Source organism: Rhamphochromis sp. 'chilingali' (genome assembly GCF_963969265.1).
Source record: "Rhamphochromis sp. 'chilingali' genome assembly, chromosome: 11".
Taxonomy (NCBI): domain Eukaryota; kingdom Metazoa; phylum Chordata; class Actinopteri; order Cichliformes; family Cichlidae; genus Rhamphochromis; species Rhamphochromis sp. 'chilingali'.
Window position 1 is genome coordinate 31,694,375 of NC_137938.1, and position 21,637 is coordinate 31,716,011.

Consider the following 21,637-nt stretch of genomic DNA (forward strand, 5'->3'; position numbering starts at 1 on the left):
CACATTAGTACAATAAAGATGATTAAACAAGCACCTGGTACTTTTTAAATATGATAGTTGTGAAATTCTAACTGTGGTCTGTGGAGCAGGGAAATTATTTTACTGCTATTGTTAAATAATTGTCATCATTACCATTGCATTAATAATATAATCTGGAGTTGATATTGCATTCAGAGGTTTAAACAGTGTCTCTTTCAGAAAGACTGAGTTGCAGGCTGACAGGAAGTTGTATGCAGAAGTGAAAGCAGATAGTTATTTTGAGCAGCAGGCTAAGACGAGGCTTTAACAATGTAACAGATAGCTTTAAGAAGGCCTTAAGCAGTTATGACTATTTTATACACAATGCATATCTGTGCTTATTAAAGAGTTGGAGCTCGGTCAATTAATTGGGGGTCGGAAGCTTTGTTCGGCGCGATGTTCGGACAATCTATTGTGCAAGTGACTTGGAGCCATAGAAGGAATTGCAATACATGCTTACAAAACACTTATATATCAGATCATTTTATATTAAGGTTTTAGTAGAGGTTCTTGGTTAAAACATTTATTTAGTAGAAGACATACACATAGTCTCAGTGAGCCTCTGTCCTGGTGAAAGGTCAGAAGTGCAACAGGTGAATGGAGAAAGAGCATTTGAGGACGAGACACAGACAGTTAAGAGGTGACACAAAGAGCATGTGAGGTCAACACATACACATATTAGGTAGACTTATTTAGAGGAGAGATTAGTCATGTCTCGACAAGAAAGAGGAACAATTCACTTTAAGATAACGGAAAGTACCAGCCATGAAAATAGAAGATGATCTTCTAGGTGAAAAGTCATTCTGGTGTTGATCTGATCTATGTATAAAATGTATCTGTGACGCATGAAGGGGCGTCAGTAAATCAAACCCTGATGCTATAAAATATCTGTTCATGCTTTGATTAAGTCGAGGACTACTGGCTGTCTGCGTACAGAGTGTCTTCCCACACGTGTGTTCATTAAAATCATTGTTTGACCAAAGAGCTTCTGGACCAAGAGTGGTTTGTACTCTCCCATATGACAAAGGGAGTGAGTTATGTAAACAAAAAGTGATTAAAGTAGTTTTAAAAGAGTGACTTAGGAGTGCTCTCTCGTACTGAGTGATCAAAACCAGTGATCACTGTAGAAAGAAATAAAATAATTTAATAAGGTGGTAATGTTTAAACATGTGTTTCTGTTGTTACAGCTTTTTGAGAGATGACTCAGTATGCACTTTAGCTGGAGTGAGTGGTGACGTAGGAGCTTCCTGTGTGTGTGTGACTGAGGAAGTGACTTTCAGAAGAGGAAGCATGGCAGACAAGAGAAGTGCAGATTGGGGTAGGGAATTTATAGTTTAGTGATTATATGATGTCGTAAGGGGTCTTATGCTGAATTTAAGAGCATAAGGGGGTGATTTTTGTGTGCAAATTGTGTGGTTTTAATGAGACTTTCGGTGTATTGAGGAGGTGAAATTATGTGGTGGCAAAACTTTTGTGCGTTTAAGGTTGTTGAGGTTGTTGTGGTGATGGGTTGATTTTGTCAGTTAGGTTTGGGTTGTTGTTTTTGTTTTTAATAGAGGGAGTTTTAGGAAACATGGACATGTCTCCTCAATTTTGAACCTTAACAGGTCTCAGTCACTACATAAACCTATGAGATTTATAACTGTTTAGTAAATACATGCTTCAAAAAAGAAAAAAAGGAATTGCTTTTTCCATGTACAAGTCTTTGAAAATAAATGCACAGCAACCAGCAGACAGCTCCACCTACAATCTGCTAACATTATCCCATCCCTGGATCATAAGATATTCATTAGTTAGATAACACAGCCATGTTGGTGCTGAGATGGAACTTTCAACTCTAAAATTAGAAGAGGACTGGCACAAGTGCATCACACTGGCTCCGATTTGCCTTCTTAGGGGGTGTTTAAATAGTAGTGTTGGTTTTTGAGTGTCTCAGTGGAAATCACCAGTGATACAGAAGGACTCAAATTCTATATAAACGCTCCTTTTAATTCTAACTCAGCTTTAAATGAGTTTCATGGTAAATCTGCCACCATCACCTCCATCCCCTCCCCCTCCACCCATGGAAGACCGAGGAACAAAGTCAATAGTTGCAGTGTGTTTAATTTGACCTTTGCTCTGGCTCCAGAAAAACATGAAGACAAAACAGATGGCAACTGAGCTAAGGAACGACAGGAAGCCCATGGTGGTTGCAATGATCAAGGTCTTTGCATCGAATGGGTATGGCTTAGCCATTTGAGCTGAGGAGTTTGCAGCTTGGGTATTTGAAGGTTCTACCAAGCCCTCCTCTGTGACGAAAGACATGTTTCGGTTGCGTGGGAGCCCCTTCACATACAAGCTGACAGTCAGACTGTCATTGCCAGCTGCATTACTTGCCAGGCACTGATACGTGCCACTATCCTGAACTTGGGCAAAACGCACTTCTAAAGTTCCATTTGGTAAAACTCTGATTCTTCCTGTTGGAGAAATCACATTTTTATGGGATGAGATCCAGGTGATAGATGGTGATGGATCCCCATCAGCCTTGCAGGAAAAGAGAACAGTAGTGCCCTCCTCTACTCTTTCCTCTTGCAGCCTACGGTGCATGATGCGAGCAGGGCGGCAGGTAAAAACCCTTGGAAGTTCCTTCTCTAAGAAGTCTTTGAATTCACGCTGTCTTACTGTATCAGGAGAGGAGCAAGTGGGCTGATGTCCATCGAAGTTCAAGCGCACTCTGCGACGAAACACCCAGAGAAGCCGGCAGTCACATGCTAGGGGATTCCCATCTAACCGCAGCACCTGAAGGTTCCCAACAGAATGGAAGGCGCTCTCTTCCAAAGTAGTGAGCTGATTGGATGTCACATTAAGCATGCGAAAATAGGCTAGTCCCCTGAAGGCTCCCGGCTCTATTCGTAGTAGGCTGCCACCTGCTAAGTGTAACTCCTGAAGTCTCAAGAGATCCCCAAGCAGGTTACCTTGGATAACAGTGATGGGGTTATAGGACAGGTCCAGGAAGCGCAGATACACCAGGTGACGAAGTGCAGAATAAGGAACTGCACTTAGGTTACAGCTACTGATAACAAGCGAGGTCAAATTTAGACCAATTAGGCTGTTGCCAGCTATAGTGTCCAGTGCTGGCCAGTTTGTGATCAGGAGGCTGCGCAGGTGTTGCAGTTTACGGAAAGCATTGTTGGGAAGTGTAGAAATGGTGAGGCGTAGCATTCGTAGACGTGTCAGGCTCTGGAGCTGGGACAATGCCTCAGTGGGAATTGAGGTCAGGTTGCTACGGTCTAAGTTGAGCTCCTGTAGATTCTGCAGACCAAAGAAAGCACGCTGGGAGATGAAGACCAAGTCATTTTCACTAGCTTCCAGTGTCTGCAGATTTACCATTTCTTTAAAGGTATAGTCCAGAAAGACCAAAATCTCATTTTGGCTCAAATCCAGAAATTTTAGACTGGACAGGCCAGAAAACACCCCAACTGGGATGATCTTGAGGCGGTTATTCTTAAGCCGAAGTGTCCTGAGATTCTGTAGGCCCAGGAAAGCCTCTACCTCAATCATGGAGATTATATTATCACTGAGGTCCAACTCTTGAAGTTTCACAAGGCCAGAAAATTGGCGGCGTCCCACAGTCTTAATCCTGTTGCGGGATAAATCCAAACGTCTGGCATCACTGGGCAAGGCCCCTGGCACTGAATTTAAGTGTTTTCCAGAGCAGATCACTTCTTTGGGCTCAGGTCGACACAGACAGCCTGGAGTACAGCCTCCTGCAGATACGCCCAGTCCAAACTGGAGCAGGATGCTCCACAAGCCCCATCGGACGACTGACTCCACAAACATCTTACGCCCGGCCTGAAAAGAGATGCACATAATTACCTTTTTTAAAAACATTTATAAAGATGTTTTTCTCTATAGGAGCTTAATGTTTCTAAGACAGAGTGTAAGCAAAATGTATTTGTATTGAATTCACTGCCCTCACAAGCTTACATTTTAATCAAAACATACCGTTTTAGTTTTGAAGTGCAGATTTTCATAACCAGTGGCAGTCAAGTTGGAGTCAAGCTTAAGTCCACTGATGATTTTCTGTCAACAACATGCCCTTTTGTGTCACCTGAGGATAAAAGAAAATCAGAAAAACCAAGGTTAACTAAGTGAAAAAATGGCAACTCCACAACAGGCTGAGTAAGTTTCAACATTTATTAGTTGTAAGATCTATTAACCCCATCTATTTAATCAGCTTAGTGTTCCTAGCAGGACAAACCAAATGGATTAAAAACCACCACAAACACAGCTTTCTCAGAAGGCAACCCAGTCCTGTGAGTTAAATGATTCATTTTGTAGCATCTGGCAACACACAGAATAGTGTCTGAGGCACCAGTGTGCACCTCACATGAGGGGAAGACAACCATTTGACCAGTGTGTTAAACCAATCACTGCCAAAGTGAAAGAAATCAAGAATTCAAGATTGTGTGAATTTTGAGTCCTGCAATCAGTATATTGCATAATTAATTCTGCTTGTCAGTAGGTGCATTGCAACAGCATTTTTACATAAGGAAGTGAACAACAGAAAGTGCCTATTTTTATAGCCAATCTGTTCTAATTACTCACAACTATGAACAGAATATTAATGCAGTCAGTGTTAGAGCTATTGAATCCATCAAGACTTGTGCACAAATATCTTTTGTTTAAATTGTACCTTAATTTGCTCTACGGTGTTGCTTTAGAGTAAAGCACTATAATGATAAACATATTTTCATATAGATGTTTAGAAGACATGATAACACAAAGCAGCCTCCATTGTTGGTACAAATTAAGTAGGAAAATATTACAGCATAAATCTTGTATGAACATATTCTAAAATAATCAGTGAAGAAACTGAGTGATAAGTAAAAGCAACCTCCAAACTTTAGGGAACAGAGTCAAAAAAGAGCCCTGCTGTCTGTAAAATGCTGCAAAGTGAAATATCAGTAAATTACATAATGCTGCTGTCTGGCTTGCCAGTTGAATTTAAGAAAATGATGAATGTAGAATCTAATATAAATTATGCATCCCTTCTCCAACAACTACCACTAAGACCTGCTAAAATATGAAGAACAAATCTTACCTAACAGACGTTAAAAGAAACAAATCTTAATTCTTAACACTTTTCCACAGCTGCATGAAAACCTCCAAGTCCAGAAGTTGAACTGCTCTCACACAGGATATTTCCTTTCATATAAAAAAAAAGATACAATACAAAAATAATCCTCAAAATACTAAAGCCAAACTGTGTCTGACCTGCAGCAGCTGCAGCTTACTCTTCACCATCAAACAGTTTCCAGAGTGTGGACCCACCCTCGCTGCAGCCTCTCCTCTGAGTGCCTGAGTTGCCAACAGTCCCAGAGCTCTACAGTCTTTGTCTCATCCTTGTTCTTCATGCAAACAGCTCTTATACTGGCAGGCTGGGAGCGCTGACTCACAAACCCAACACTTGTGCTCTTAGACTCACAGGGCTCCTTTTAGACCAATATATTAGAGTGCAGTCACACAAGAAAGATACCAATAAATGTTGGACGTCAGCCAGGCATAGTTGGTGATTTCCCAGTTTTTACTGACCACAGCTAAAGTCAAATCGGCTGTAAAATGCTACGTTTTATTACTGGTGTTTGTGAACTATTATTATTATTATTGTTATTATTACTATTATTATTATTTTGTTTCTGCAGGTTAATTGTTATGCTAATTTTATGTAGTATATGTGATCTCAAGCTCAAGTTCTTCAACTATTAAAAATGGCAAAAAATACATAACATGGTATTAAATTTATATTCTTTAAAAACTGTAAAAAAAATAAAAAAATAAAAAATAAAAACCTAAAGAAATGGACCATGAGTAGCAAATATAGTATTTTACAAAACTGCATTGGTTTACTTTGTCCATTGATGGGGTTCACAAGTTAAATATGCTGATCCCCCCCCCCCCCCCCCCCCCCCCCCCGAGCTAAGTTGTGAGAGACAGAGACTGACAGCTGGGAGATATCCCAGGCCTGTACCCTGTCAGTTGCCGAGACCTTCCAGCCAATCAGCAATTGGTTTCACACCTCCCCTGTGTCTATCTGCACACCATAAAGATACAGTCCAGCCAAAGGTCACGACTCCAGAGTTATACCCAGGACTGACCCATCCATCAAATTAGAAAGTGGGAAATAAATGAATTTGTTATTTCTCACCCTGTGTGGATTGTGGTCACATGAGTGTCATGTTACAGTGTTAATTGTTTTAACTATTTTCTATCATACTGAAACACTTGTTGTTTCTATTAATAATACAATTTCTCATTAGAATGAAAAACATACACAAAAAGTGCACTGTCAGTGCATTTGTCAAAGACTGGCACAAATGGAAAACTGAGTACCCCCTTAAATTTTGTAACCTTCACAAATGAAAATAAATCAGACATTATATCTGTATTTCCAGGAGAACTCCCTGCATTTAAATATGTGTTACTCTGTAGTTGCTCACACATGCACAGTAATTGACTACAGCATGGTTTTTATTGGTTTAAGACGCTAAGCTGTCAAGATAAACACAAATACACAAAAATAAAAATACTAAAAGCTTTACTGTTTTTAAAAATTTGAATATATACAGAGGTATCTATTTTTTTAAATATTACCTCAGCATTTCTTAGTGCTGCAACTTTCAATTTTGTTTTTTGTGCAAATGACTTTCCCTGTCAGTGACTGGGCTTCTTTGACAGTACAGCTGCTGCTGCATGCATGGGGGGATATTCTGGTTGTGTTCCAAATCTACCTTGATCCATGTGTGGCTTTACAATATGCCACTAAGAAACAATAGGTCATTACAGTCCAAAAGCTACACAGCTAACTGAATGAGATGAAGATGAAAAGAGTTTAGCAGATCATCATATTTTACTACAGTACTGTTTGCAGTTATGCAGGCAAACGAGGGTCAACACACTGCAGAAGACCTCCTACAGGGGGAATTAGAAAAGAAGACTGAAGATGAGGAGACTATGGGTTAAATTAATCCATTTAATAAAATAAATAAATACAAATCTGTGGTTACCTTTGGGAATACAAAAACAGGTTTAATAGTCTTGCCTACTATAGTTGCAGTTATTTTCATGGATACATTTTTTTCCAAAACAAGCTACCAATTTAAATTAATAGATTTAAAAAATCATTTATTGAAAATCACACTCTGCAAATAACTTATTTTTATTATATTTTGTTTCATTTTTGAATCACAATGAGTTGTTAATAATAAAACGTTTCCTGTATTTCTTTTCAGTCTTTCTAAGTGTTTTATTATTTCTGGTTAATTCAATTATATATGTATATTTGTATTTCTTTATTATATATTTTTCTTAGAAATACCCTGCAGTCATTTCTAAGAAGTCACTTCAGGTTCATTTCAGTTTAATTCTGTTTAGTAAGCATGCTGTTTGATCACTGTGAGAACTTGTTCCATCCAGTTCCTGGGATTTGCTTATGTTGCCAGAGTCTGGCAAGATACTGCAGACTCTGATTGACCAATATGAAGCTGCCATTTGATGACCCTGCAAAAACATTTTTATGCATGAGTCAAAAATATCCACTCGCCTAAAGCCAAGAAGATGCCAGCTCTTACCTAATAACCCCTCACATTGCCAAAATGCAAACAATATCAGTGATGTAACATCTCATCAGACAATTCTTTGGCAGAGTATTTTGGATGGGCTCCAACTGTCGCATAATTGTTCGACATAATTCACCTTCCATACTCTGTTCAGTTTTCCCTTTCTCTGTTCTTTCATCAGACATAACTCATCAAGCCTCTCAGCTCGGGCTCTTATCACCTTACATCAGTCTGTGGTTAGTTTCCAACCCATGTTAACATTTGGACTTTCTTCTTTGCCCTAGTGTTGCTGCAGGTTCAGTCATTTCTTCACTGTCCGAAGTTGCTGTGTTCTTCCACAGGAATTAAGATTATAATGATTTAAATTAAAAGTAGCATACCATTAATGATTGCTGTGACTACTAAAGTCACTGAGATGGCTTCATGAGTATGGATGTTGTTTGTTTATGCTGATGCCAGAAATGTGAAACACAGCTTAAATGAGACATTTTTGCTGTTCCTCTTATTCATCAAACCTAACATGATCCATGTATTTACTCACTGAAAAGCAATTTGCATCATTACTTTGCTAAAACACTGCCACGAGGAAGAAAGAGGCAATGACTCTCAATTACCGTATTTCCCGGACTACAGAGCGCACCTGAATATTAGCCGCACAAGCTAAAAGCAGGGGAAAATCCTGTTTTGTACATACATTAGCCGCACCTGACTAAAAGCCGCAGGTGTTTCAATGTTGACTTATCATATGTAAGAGAATATGCACAAATCGAATTGTCAGGAAAGAGATGGCTGTTTGGAGACACACCACTTTTATTAATATTTTGAAAAACAAGTTATGGGTACATATTTGCATAACCTTTTAGGGTATGTGTACAAGTAGTGGTAATTACAAGTACAAAACATGTACTGTGCTTCATAAATGAGTAACAAATGTAGTACATAACAATAACCTACAGCACACCAGAAAAATAGATTCAGACTACCTTTTAGGCTCAGGTGCAGTGACACGGCTTTAACAAGAAGAAAAGTCAGTCATTCACCACCATCTTTCTCTTCTTCCTGCGCACTAAAACCACCAAAGTCCTCTCCTCCAGTGTCGGAAACGAACAGGCTCAGGGTGGCTTCATCATCCACTCTCAGCTCCTTTCTTTCGTTGTCACTTTCAAAACCAAAGAAATCCTCATTGTCAGTGTCAGAGTCGAACACCTTCTGAAGAGCCTCCTCTCCATCAGGCAGCAGTCCAGCCCTTCGAAATCCGTTGGTGATCGTGGATGTTTTCACACTTTCCCACGCTGTCAGAATCCAGTGGTGGAGTTGGGCATAACTTGCTTTTTGCAAGTTTATCGCCGCTCATCATCCACGCCTCCAGCTGAACGCGTAGTGCTACTTTGAAGTTTGTTTTTCGCGCTACTTCGTACGGCACTACGTTGCCTGGCGGATGGACATGTGACTAACATACCACTCTTGAACTCCGATCCTTCCGCCAGGCAACGTAGTGCCATACAACAGCGGAACAAACAAAACAAATCCGCTCATGGACAATCCATAGAAAAGCCGCACCTGACTAAAAGCCGCAGGGTTCAAAGCTTGTGCAAAAAGTAGCGGCTTATAGCCCGACAATTACGGTAACCTGAACTTCTCTTGTAGCCTGCACTGTGGTTTCATTAGCTTTGAGGGACGTCTTTCTGAAACTCAGCCCTTTAAAGTTCCACCTTAGCTGAGTTCTTTAATGTTCGATCGCTTTGTCACCAAAGGACTTCAAGCAAAATGTGAAGAATTGTGACAGACAGAATCCAATTACTGAGATGAAAAGAAAAGTTCTTTTAGCAACAGGTGCATGGAACAGGAACATGAGCTCACATGGGCCACAGGATGACAGTTTGGCAGTATCCACTCCACTGAATTTGGATGCCCCAAGCTTGAATCCCTGCGCCAAGCAGCCCCATCTGACACAGAATGCACAGTCTGAGCCCGGTTGAGTTTTCTGACACTTGTCAAAGGGCTATTTTTAGCTTGTCACAGTGAGAAAGACAAGAGCCTGGCTCAAATCCCCAATTAAAAAGACTGGAACAGAACAACAGTGCAGGGATCACAGAGCATGAATTTGTGTCTTCTCTGTGTGGGTGTGTGCACTCAAGTTGTTAAAAGCACGTTTGATGGGGGAGATGGTGGAGCTGTGCGTTTCCATTTTTTTTTAAGGGTTTCTGGCACCTGCTACAATGTGACGGCCCCTGAGACCTGCATGCAAGCAGCAAATATTAAAGGGTTTACTGCTGTTCAGTGCATAGAAAGAAAACACAAGTCTCCTGGTCTTTCCCCTTTGGGTGTATCTGAGGAAGTCTTTGTAAACAAGCTCATGTCAGGAGGCACATCTATAAAGAAAATATCTGAAATACAAGTGTAAAAGCTCAGAGAAAAACTGAATCACAAAAGGAGCTACAGTTGCAAAAGTACCGACTATAGTTTTACCCCATTGAGAGCAGGGTCACACATTTGGTCACTAACTTATGCTAATAAGTGAAATCTTGTTGAAACCAACAAAAACAAAGATTCAAAATAATTTGAATTTATAAAAAATCTTGATCCCAAGGTTGCCAAAGAGTATGATGGACTAAAAATATTGCAGAGATCTATCGATCTGGTGTTCAGATGTAGAAAATGCAGAATCTTGTAGCCGAAACACGTTGCACACTTGATGGAAAAAATGGCCCCAAGTGTGAAAAAACTCAAGATTTATTTTTTTTAAACTTCTGAACTGAGCTAATTTTAAATAATAAACTTGCAAAATCTATCCTGCAAAATATAACGAAAGGCAATTTGGTAAAAAGGCCTAGTTTAAAAGCATTAACATTTGTTGAAGTCCTTTGTGTGCCTTATTGTGCAGTTGTTTAAACCTGCTGATTAGCCTGCTGTACTGAGTTTAGTGTCTCACAGTGATGTAAAGTTTCAGGATGCTATTCTGGAACATGGATGTTCTTTTCTTAATGCTTCTTAGTGAGAAGGAGGAAATTAAAAAGGTTTTTAGCTGGGTGACAGGATTCTTTAGTATTCTAAATACGCCTACACTCTGAGATTTTAGCAATCCTATAAATTAAATGGACACTGTGAGACGTCATACACTACTCCCAGACATCAAGCTTAGTGCACACAAACTGTTGGATGATAAGAAATGAATTGCAGCCCACAATATAGTTCCTCCATTATTTGTTTGTATACTGTCCCACGACTGGAGCATACAAAACACTCTACTTTTAAATGTGCTGTATAAATTTAACTCAGTTTTCTTCTCCAATGAAATCTCTGAGAATTTTTTAACACATAAATATATAACACATAAAAGGCAAAAGACAAGGTGAATTGATCACTTGTATACAAAGAGATGAAAGAAGCAAAACCATAATTTATGCATCATTTATAGTGCTGTACTCAGGGGTTAAAATGCAGAGGGATGATCTGGAACTGTGGTTTTGGATTTTTTTTTTTTTTGGATATTTATAAGTTGTGGTTGTAATACTTCAGCACCTACAGAAGAGAAGCTAGCACAAAGGCAGAAACATTTTTTAAGTGGCAAGCAATTTCAAATGCAATATTTTTATAAGCTCAAAAAATGTCACTAACTGTTTGTGCAGTGTGCAGTTTGTTACACAATGTGTCTGCTATCTGAAGGCACACTAATGCATTTTCCAAGGACAGAAAAGAGTACAGGATAACGTCGTTGAGAAAAATGTAAGAAAGACAAGATGGGGAGAAAGAAGAGCAGTTATACTTAGCAAAGGACTTACATGTAATGCCCTAATTTTTTAAAATTGATATTGGATCTGATATAATGTGAAGTTATGTTTTTTCATGTTGTGAAACATTTTGCGAAACAACCTGAGGTACACTAACTTTGTGTTTTATCTAAAGGTTACATGAAAACACAATGCATTTTAAAATAGGGCAAACAGATTAGCATGCCTTACTGTTCTGAATTTAAAGTAAAGCACTGTGTACTGTACAACACAGTTATGCCATCCAATACTGAACTTTCTTACAGTATAACAGAGCCACAAACACAATATTGACACTATTCTTTTACATTGTCATCATTCATCGAGTACATCACAAAATTGCATAATGTTAACCCAGCATAACGCTCTGAGTTCTTGCATCTAGGCCACGCTATACTATGAATTTGTACGGTATTATTCAAGTACATACATGTTTCATTTTATTACTTTTTTCTCCTTGGTCTTAAAAACAAAAAGTTATAAAAAGGCTTAAAAAATGTTTGATATTAAAAGACTTAAATTTGGTGCTCCATAAAAAAATTCTGTTTAATGTCTTTGTGTATTTATAATGATGCTCGTAAACAAGCTTATAATGGCCATAAAATATATGCCAATGGATGTATTTTACATCAGCTAAACATTAGCAAGCTTGGCTCAGTAGCTTTGTAAATTGTATATAAACTCAACAGCATTGTGTATCTTCTAAAGAAACTAAAGTTGCTGTTGGCCGCACAACTGGTTTATGAATACTGTCCAAATAGGAGAAACCTTACACGATTATTTATTGGCTGCAGTTAGCAGCCTATCGGAGAGTCGAAGAGCAACACGTGGGTTTATAAACAGCTCCAACGGAAATGTTAAAGATATACATAACAGATGCAAAATGAAATATGGTTCATATTTTCTCATAGTTCTTTAGGTTTAAAATTACGATTAATACTACAATCATGTAGCTACTATCTAGCTATATATCTATATCTATATCTATAGATTTTATATATATATATATATATATATATATATATATATATATATATATATATATATATATATATATATATATAATTTGCGGGACTTAAGATATGTTATGCAAATTTTAATGAATGAAACAATAATAGGCAGTTACATATCAGGTGCCAGGTGTTGTTACGTAATCCAGTTTGTGATGGTAGAATCTAATCTTCACATAATTCATGTCTACATTACGCAATCTCTGCATTCATTGCCAACATTTTACAAACTGTGTGGAGCACATGCAAGACATTTCTAATTTGATCACCTTCTAAAATGCTGGGAGGAAAGCAAAGACCTGTGAATATATGAGTATAGCAAAGGAGGATTGTTCTTGCCTGGTTGCATGTTTGAAATTGACACATCCAACTGAGATAAAGAAGAAAATATCTCAGTATGGTTATAAGCTTTTGCTTGGGACAAATAGGACTGTATAAATTGTTTGCCAAAGATCACTGATTGATTTATGAAGCTAATTTTAACATGGTAAAGATTTTTCTCAAGAACAAACTCCATTATCGCCCATCATAACAGTGTCCAAATTTTAAAAGCTCTTGGTTATAAATAATTAGCGTGTGTCTCTGTGCCTCTGTCTTCAAGAGTTGTGTATTTTTTCTGTTTCTATTATCTCTTGGTGTATGCATGTCACTATCATTGATTTTGCCAAGAGAAAAAAAGACGGAACAAAGAACAGACACATTAAGTATGGTGTGATTGAATATTGGTGTGATTACCAATTTAATGTGTGGTGGAACTGGGTCACAGTGACAGATTCACTCACATCAGCCTTGTTCCAGACTGTGTGTTGGGTAAAGCACTTTGCTGTAATTCCTCATTCCGACAAGGAGAGAGTTAAGACTCTGTGCAACGTCATGCAAAGTGCACCGTCTGCAATATTAATAATAGCACAAATAAATGAGGGAAGGGAATTAGATTCAGCGCAGCACCCTATGTGATGTGACAAATGAGGTCATCTCAGCTAACTGATATGATGCACTGGATCCATCATTATACAACAAAGAGATAATGGGAGGTCACACATTAATAGGGAGCTGAGGGCTCTTAACCTGCAACAGATCATAGATGAAAAACTCAGTAATTCAGGACAACTTACATACCGAGTGCAGAATATAGCTGCAATCAGAACAGCAGAATGGGTCTTAAACTGCTTATTGATAAATTATGTTTCTATAGTGATGAAAGACAAAAGACAGGAGAACTACCTGGATCCTACACAATTCCAATGAATTAAAGATTACCAACAAAAGTAACGTGCAAAGAAAATTATAAAAAAAAATACACTTTAACACATTAAACATTAAAGAGAAAACTAATGTGTGAGGTAAAAAGAAGAAATATAAAGTATGAAATAAAGAAATACTGAAAAGTACGGTGAAAAGAACCAAAGGGAAGAGAAAATAGTAGAAATAAGTAACAGTAGGAGAAAAGAATGATCTGGAGGAATCTGGGAAAGGAAAACAATTAAGAGGTAAAATAGCTAAAAGGCCTAAATTGAGAAAATTGAGAACTGAAAACTAGAAAACAAATGAAATTTAAAAGTCCTTGAAAAAGGTCTTAAAAAGACATTTCTGATCACATTTCCCGATATAATTTTTTTTTTTTTATCTAAAATAAGCCAAATTATAAAATCACTACAAACACCAAAGACAGAATGAACTTTTACTTCACAGAAATCCACCAACTCCATAATCTTCCCTTTTATGCAGGTTGAGCTTTTCTTTTTTAGAAGACCTAATGCTAATGCTAATCTGATAGCAGCCAAGGCTACTACCACAAGCCTGCCTAGACAGTCTTAGCAACACAAAAGCAAACGGAAACAAATCAATGCTATTCAGAAAGTGACTTAGTCCCATCTCACCAGAAAAAAGGGAAAGAAAAAAAAAACTTGGTCAAGTCCCCTTTCTTATTAATTTCATAAAATGGGGGTTTATTGTCAGTGCCTTGAGTGGGACTCTTCGTCATCGTCAATGACGAATTGGACATAATGAATATTTATGAACATGGTAGAATTTTGCCATCCAACTTCTGCATAATTTTTGTCCTAAATCTGTCCAAAGAGAACAAAAGTAAGAAAAAATACAAATTGACTGAGAAGAAAAAACTTTGGACCATAACATTTTTATGCAAATTGGAGATGGTCGAGTAGAAGACCCGCATAGATTTGAGATGGAATGACCCAAATTGTCTGATAAAGTTCTGATAAGAACTGCACTGCTAAATTCGAGACAGTATTCTTTTAAAGAGCTTGGTGATTTGAACAGCGTACAACACGCTCTGTCATTAGATCTTCCACCAAAACACAGTGAAGACGTCTTGATGGAGTAACAGCATTAAACAATACGGCTTTTTCTTTTTCTGAAAGAGAGAAATTTTAGGTCTAATATACATAGTTTTGTATTTTTACATTGAGAAGCAATCAATTACACCATGTAGATGGAAAGAAATACTACAATGTGAGGCCCAGCAGTAGCCATGAATGTGACAAGAAGGACATAAGCTTTTGACTACTCCAGTTCACAATACTGTATTAATTACTTTTAATTATTTCTTTGAAAATTTCTGATTGGCCACTCCATCTAGTTCTCTATTTGTTTATTTTTTGACCTAGAGCAAATATTGTCCAGCCTTTATGACTATGGCTAAATGGGGTCAGAAAAAGGACCCGGTTAATGGCCTGAAGACGTTTGCTTTTTTAAATCTTCCTAGCGGACAGGAAGTGATATTTTCAATAGCGGATAAAGCGAATAAAGATAGGGTAGGTTACTAAGAAGTTGAGTTTGCTTCAGAAAAACTAGTTCATGTTTAATGTAGCCCAAATTCTAAAGCCTAAACCCTTTATACGTGTTCACAATGTCTGCACTAAAAGGGGGAGCAAAAGCCCTGAGGTCACAGCCTTATTTATACTAACTGCATCAAACTGGATTCTCTTTATCTCTTCACAGACTGTTTTCTGTGTGCCTTTGTAGACTTGATTCAATGAATAATACAAATGAGGAAGTGCTTTTGAACAGCATGTCCTTGTAGACATTCATGAAATTGCACGCAGTTATACATACAAAAACTGATGAAAGTAGTTGTGTGAATGACAACAAAACAGCTTGATCGAGAAGCTTGAGACCTACTGTGGTTTCAATCTGTATATGACATATCGAGCTTCCAGTAACCACAACAATGGTTTGAAGCATGCTAACTTTCAGCTCTGCATGTTTGATTTGGCAGAGTTTTAGGTTGGATGACCTTCCTGCTGCAACACCCAAAGGGGATTTATGTCCTTGTCTGGAATTAAACTAGCAACTGTGTTACCACCACACTATACATTATTTTTTCTGAAGTGAGGTGCTTTGAATGGCCCCAGTGTATGACTCAACAACTACTTGATGATAAAATTAAGCACACTCACTGACTGACAACCAGTAGAATTAAGTAGATCAAAAAAACATCAGAGTCATAAAAATACACAAACAGAATAAGAGTAACATACTGTAACATGCCCCTTTTGATTTTCTCTTTCCTTGCCCTCACAATATCTTACCCTGAAAGAAACAATCCGGGACGCTTACCATAGAAAAGCTTAGGAAGTGCCTATGCTTTACTCTTTGTTGGACGTTGGGTTAGTCTTCGCATGTGAAATGGGTTAATGGCTTACAGATGAATAAAATAATAGAATAAACCGGAAAGGACGCATGCATCATGAAAATGGAAACACAACCTAGAAAAACATGTAGCATGAAAGAAATCCTCTATTACATATTTTTTTCTTTTTCATGGCCAAACAACACAAGACTGCTGCTAACACAAGCAATGGGCCAGTGGCTTTCAAGTCTTTACTCAAGCCCTGACTACATTCCTCCAGTGGCAGTAAACATCTGATGTTTCTGTTCATCTACAAAAGGACTTCAAATGACTATGTGGCCTGAATAGTGAGTGTTGTGTACTGTGAGTTCAAATGTGCTGTGCAGATTCTGCCCTGGATACAGTACACGAGTCGTTTTCATGTGCAATCCTTCCAAAACCAGGATAAGTTAAGACTGATGAAAAGGCAAACCGCACATGGCCTTATGTGAAAATTAAGAGATTTAGCTTTTGCACAAAAAGGAAAGGGGGGGGGGGGGGGGGGCAGAAGTACTAAATGGAACTGTGATGTTAATCTCATAGCTGTTAAGATTGAAACTGCGGCTGGGGAAATGAGGATGCATTGTTCCAGGCTAAAATATACCTTCTCCCAGACAGCTCTTTGGCGGAGCCTGGTATTAAGAAGCTGCTGTTGGAAAGAAGTCAAAGCTGCAGTGAAGTAATCTCCCACCTACATGTCTCTTTTTTTCCTCATGTGATGGGTTTATATGGAAATGTGTGTCATTTTGAAGTATTGTAAAGTATTCTTTTTAAGCTGTCTTCACGGATGCTGAACAAAAAAGTTTGCTTGTAATTAACCATACAAGTTAGGAAAACACAAGTTCCATAAATACATGAGCAAAAGTTGTGCTATATAATAAATCAAATCAAAATTTACAAAAGTGCCCAATTTAATCTGTGCCTTTACAGTATGTAAAGCCAAGGATTCCCTCATAATACGTGCGTAAAAGAGTTTTTGAACTACAGATTAGTTTTAATGTGTAAATAGTCTGTCTGTCTGTCTATCTATTCCAGATCTCATGTCAAGGCACCATGTCTCAAATCACCCTCTGACCTCTGTATGATTTCTGTTCCTATATATGTTGTTTTACTGTTTCACTGTTTTTCAGATTACCCCATGATCAGTCAGTGCCTGTCTCTGTGCGATATGTGAGGAAATAATAAAGGGCTATAGGTGATGTGATGCTCTTGTTACAGTGTAAAGGTCTCTCTTGTCCTCTGTCACCAATGTCGCATAACAATATACAGTGTTACAGTTTCAAAGATCCCCTAAAACCATCATTTATTCGATTTGACCCACACTGATAGATCTAAAATCCATCTAAAAAGATATGGGTCAAATCTGCTCAAAAACAAGGAAAATGTAGAAAAAATGTATAAGAGCAATACAACAGTAAACAATTAGACTATTTTTTGACTATGTCAAAATATGTCAAATTTGACCCAAACAGTGTGTTAGGATTAATACAAACCTAATATTATACAACAGCTTGCTTTTTCTTTGTAAAGATTTTTTCTCTTTCTACAGAATATTTATTTCCACAAATGTTTTAGGTTCAAGCTGCCAAATAACAGCTAAACATGTTTTTTTAATCGTGTAGACAGCACACTCTAATTAAGCAAAACGTTGTCTAAAATCTCTACCTCAGAAAACAAGTGGGATGGTTGACAGTGTTGACAGTTGAAGAGAAAGTATGTTTTAATTTAAATTTATAATAATTTCAGTCTTCATGTGAGTCACATATATATATATATATAACTGAAGGGGTGATGATATTTCTTTCCACCAAAGAGCCAACTACACTATTTATCTGGCCAAGCTCTTCAAGATCATTTCTTTGGCAGGTATAAAATGAATGTCTGGATTCTACCTGGGAGCATATAGAAAGCAGACCAAAGCTGATTATACTCCACTTAATTTTACCTACTTTGACCTAAAGTGGGATCTGAAATTTAAATTCAAAGGTTCTGAGTTTCCCGCAGTACAAAAAAGCCCTTAATATTCATCATCAAAGTTTTTTTAACATTAAAACAAAGGAGAAAATTTTCATTCTTTATGATATCATGCAAGCAATAATACAGATAAATGTATAAACTCACCACAACATTAGCATGCAAAGTCACTGTCTAACCAACATACCTCAAGACCCAGCTGCATATATCTGCCACTGAAGCTGTGCAATAAAAGTGAAAAACAATTAAAAACTTGTCTTGTACTTCTTTGCCTAAGGCTCCAATCAACTGAGGTCTGGAGTGGCTGCCCAATATAACAGTCCAGATAAATCAGTTTCTAACAAGGAGACTGACATACTTCCTGTGCATAAAATGCCCTCTGATTAAATTGCCATTTGGCAGAATCCCAAGTGTCAAATCCTTGGTTCTCCCTTGATGGTGATCTGCTCCTCCTGAGCCACAACCGATATGATGTGTGTCCTCATTATGACAGGAGGGGGGGACAAAGAGTTGGCTGCTGGTCTGAGTTCATATCTGTACCTTCACTGAAATGTGGATCCTGACTACAGGTGAGGTGATGATCATATCTTTAATAATAGCAAACTGACAAACATATCTTTCAGCGACAGTACTGAAAATACTGTGGCGTATACTACAAAGTAGTATAGAGTATAAAGACAAACGGAGGGACTTGCACTGCCCCAGGGGAAATGAGGCTGCAGTTACAGCTGTCAGTAATCCTGCCTAAACGCTGTTAAAACAAAGTCTGCTGTGGCCCTTTTTTAGGTTTATGGAACAAACTATCCTGAGGATTACTGTTCCCATGGACACTCTAACTCCACAACACAAACAACAACAACAAGAAACAAGCAGACCTCTAGAAAAAACTTGGCTGAACATTAAAGTGACATTAAAGGTATGTTTATCTTTGTGGTTTCAAGTAATAAAATAAATAAACGCATACAGGAAAAAAAGGAATAATAGCATGAATATAGGTCAGTGTTTAAACTCAGCCCTGGCAATCTCCAGACAACTCACAATAAATGGCACAAAAGTTCTTCACATTATAACTGTTATGATATTTTTACTATCTGTTTTGCAATTCTACAGACTTGGTTTGGACTAAATGTTATAGAAACACGGTGTAGGCTACAAATACATAAATAATATAAATGTTTGGTTCATTTTTTTTTTTTTCAATTTTGTTTAAGTTCTCACAGAACTGCGACTAGTGGTAAGAATGCGAACTTTAGCGATTCCACATAAAAATAAAATATAAAGTAAACACTGGCTCGTTTTAGAGTCACCTACCCTAAGATGAAGACCAAACCTAAGCTCAACTCGTGCTTTAAATAAATATAGTGTGGCCTATTTCTGTTATGACTGGTTCATGGAACCCTACAAAGTAGTTTGTAGGAAAATAAAGAAACTCACCTGAATCATCGCATTAAAGCCTTCAGCGCTTAAACTCTCACTGCCCATCTCCCACAGAAAGGCGTACTCATCTCTGTTAAGGACGGTTTCCCTCTCCCTCCTCTCCCTTTTCGGTTGGTCTACATTCAGCCAGACTTTTCCAACATCTGTCACGCTAGAGTCGCGCAATTTACTTCGCCCTCCTTCTTCATTAATTTCCTTTTCCAACTGCCGAATACCTCCGGGAGTTTTCCAATAATTGCGCTACTAAAGTAATTTAGGTCGGCTGTGTCTCTGTCTGTGTTGTTGTGAGTGGTTGATTCTGTGGAGAAGCTCCTGCGCTCAAACCGCGGTGCTACTGATGCTGCGCTCTCCGCATCTCCATCCCTCTGCTCAGCTCACGGAGCAAAAGTCACACAGATTTAAGGCTGGAGCGGTGCCATGCGTCGGAGCTGCAAATCCGCACGTAACGAAGAATGAGTCTATTAGTCCTCAACCTTTACGTGCGCTACTGCTCCCTGTCTATAACAACGACTCAAAAATACATCTATAAATAGAAATTAATATATCACTATAATGATATATTTTGTATATGAGGTCATCTGATTCAGATTGAAACTCAATGTAATGACGAAATAAGTTAAGTCTTGAAACCAAGAGTACTACATTTACCCTAAACTTGTACCTGCTCGTATCTACATGGTCAAAGTTTTGTCATGAGTCTGAAGTGCTAAAAAGAACATAAAAAACAAGATAGGAAAACCGAAAATGCAGTCACATTTCTGTAATAGAGAAATTTTAGCCTTCTGAGAGTGTCATGGGTTAAAACTGATTATCAGAATGTTTTTATTAAGTTAGGGTGTTCTGCTGGGTTATACTTAGACCCTTTTTAGTCTCAACATTACAGACAAATCAACAAAATATCCCCGAGGACCTGGCAGAGTGAAGTTACTATGCATGCATACTGAACTACTTCAAAGTGTTTTCTTAATTAAATAATTTGGGTGTAACACAATGCAAAGCTGATATCTATATTTCAGTGCTACCATGGTACATGGATATTGATGCACATTACCTATATAAGCATACACCTCTCTCTGTACAGTTTAACCTATATCTGTATTTATTGTTGGCTTGGAGGACAAATTGGATTTGGAATTTTGGCTAATGTAAACACTTTTCATTTCAAGGAGATTTGTTTAGGTTCAGTTATTTGAAAAAGTGGTCAAGGAAAGTTTTATGGTCTATTTGATCATCTGACAGTTCTTGTCTCCAGTCCTGTCAGGCTCTTCACTAACAGTGTTGCAGTGTATTAAGTTTTTATGCACCATACAATTAGTTATACCTACTTTATCCTCTGTAGGGTTTCAAGTGGGGAGTGGAGCCTATTAAAATACCTGCCTGACTCTCTTTGCATCAGAACCTGGGACCTTGACAGCTCAACAGTATTAGTTATTCATTTATTTGGTGTTTCTGCTTTTAACCAGTTAAAATACATGGAAATACAATTTAAGACTTCTTACTTTCATTGAAATTAAAAAAAGAAAAAAACAATACAGTGCTTTACTAAGACCACAGCTGTACTCACAACAGGTTGATGTGAATAAAACTAGCTTTCTGTCACAAAAGTAACTGTTAGAACACATCCAGCATGATAGAGATGTGCAAATAATAATAATATGGGTGGAAAAATCCCCAAGCTGTCAGCTCTGAGGGGATTTGTGATTTTTTTTTTCCTTTTTTTTATCCTCTACTCTGAGTGAGGCCTGGCACGCTTCCAGGACAGTACATTACTATCAAAGCTTGTAGGGAGAAATGTGCAGATATGTATGGGACAGCTAAATCTTCAGATTAAAGAAACAGCTGGATATTAAAGACAAGGAAAGCTCCTACTGTCTCTCCCACAAACACCAGTATACATGACAGCCACCATAAACACTTATTAATGATGTTTTCAAGTGTAATCTGAGAAAAAAAAAAGGTTTTAATGGCCTTAATGACATCCTTTTAACTTCTCACTTCAGTTCACCTCGGTTCAGTTTTCCTGTGAGGTCATAATCTTTCAAAACCTAGATTATCATAATTATACAGATGTATTTTTCAAGCTCACACAGAGAAGTCAGTGGACTGACTGTGTGCAGTTCTTGTTTATTAGCATGAGGCAGACTGACCTTCCCTCTCCGTTCAGAACAGAGATGCTCCATACCGCAGGCTAAAAAC

At 37.9% G+C, this 21,637-nt stretch overlaps 1 protein-coding gene across 3 annotated transcripts; it reads right to left on the reverse strand.

The window, feature by feature from the left end:
• Window positions 1–2,020: 2,020 nt before the first annotated feature.
• Window positions 2,021–19,585, reverse strand: lingo4b (leucine rich repeat and Ig domain containing 4b). Of its 3 annotated transcripts, none has more exons than XM_080896543.1 (3): window positions 19,439–19,585; window positions 4,003–4,108; window positions 2,021–3,849 (listed from the first exon to the last, which is right to left on the reverse strand). In XM_080896543.1, exon 3 carries the CDS (start codon window positions 3,835–3,837, stop codon window positions 2,023–2,025), a length of 1,815 nt encoding a protein of 604 aa, XP_080752669.1. In that variant the 5' UTR covers window positions 3,838–3,849; window positions 4,003–4,108; window positions 19,439–19,585; the 3' UTR covers window positions 2,021–2,022. The 3 variants fall into 3 exon arrangements, with proteins under 3 accessions (XP_080752669.1, XP_080752668.1, XP_080752667.1); XM_080896542.1 differs by lacking the exon at window positions 19,439–19,585 and adding an exon at window positions 5,275–5,380; XM_080896541.1 differs by lacking the exon at window positions 19,439–19,585 and adding an exon at window positions 5,102–5,340.
• Between the last annotated feature and the right edge of the window lie 2,052 nt (window positions 19,586–21,637).

Excerpts from the sequence above, each read along its gene's own strand:
- lingo4b (XM_080896543.1), bottom strand. The coding sequence starts at position 3,837 with ATGTTTGTGGAGTCAGTCGTCCGATGGGGCTTGTGGAGCATCCTGCTC.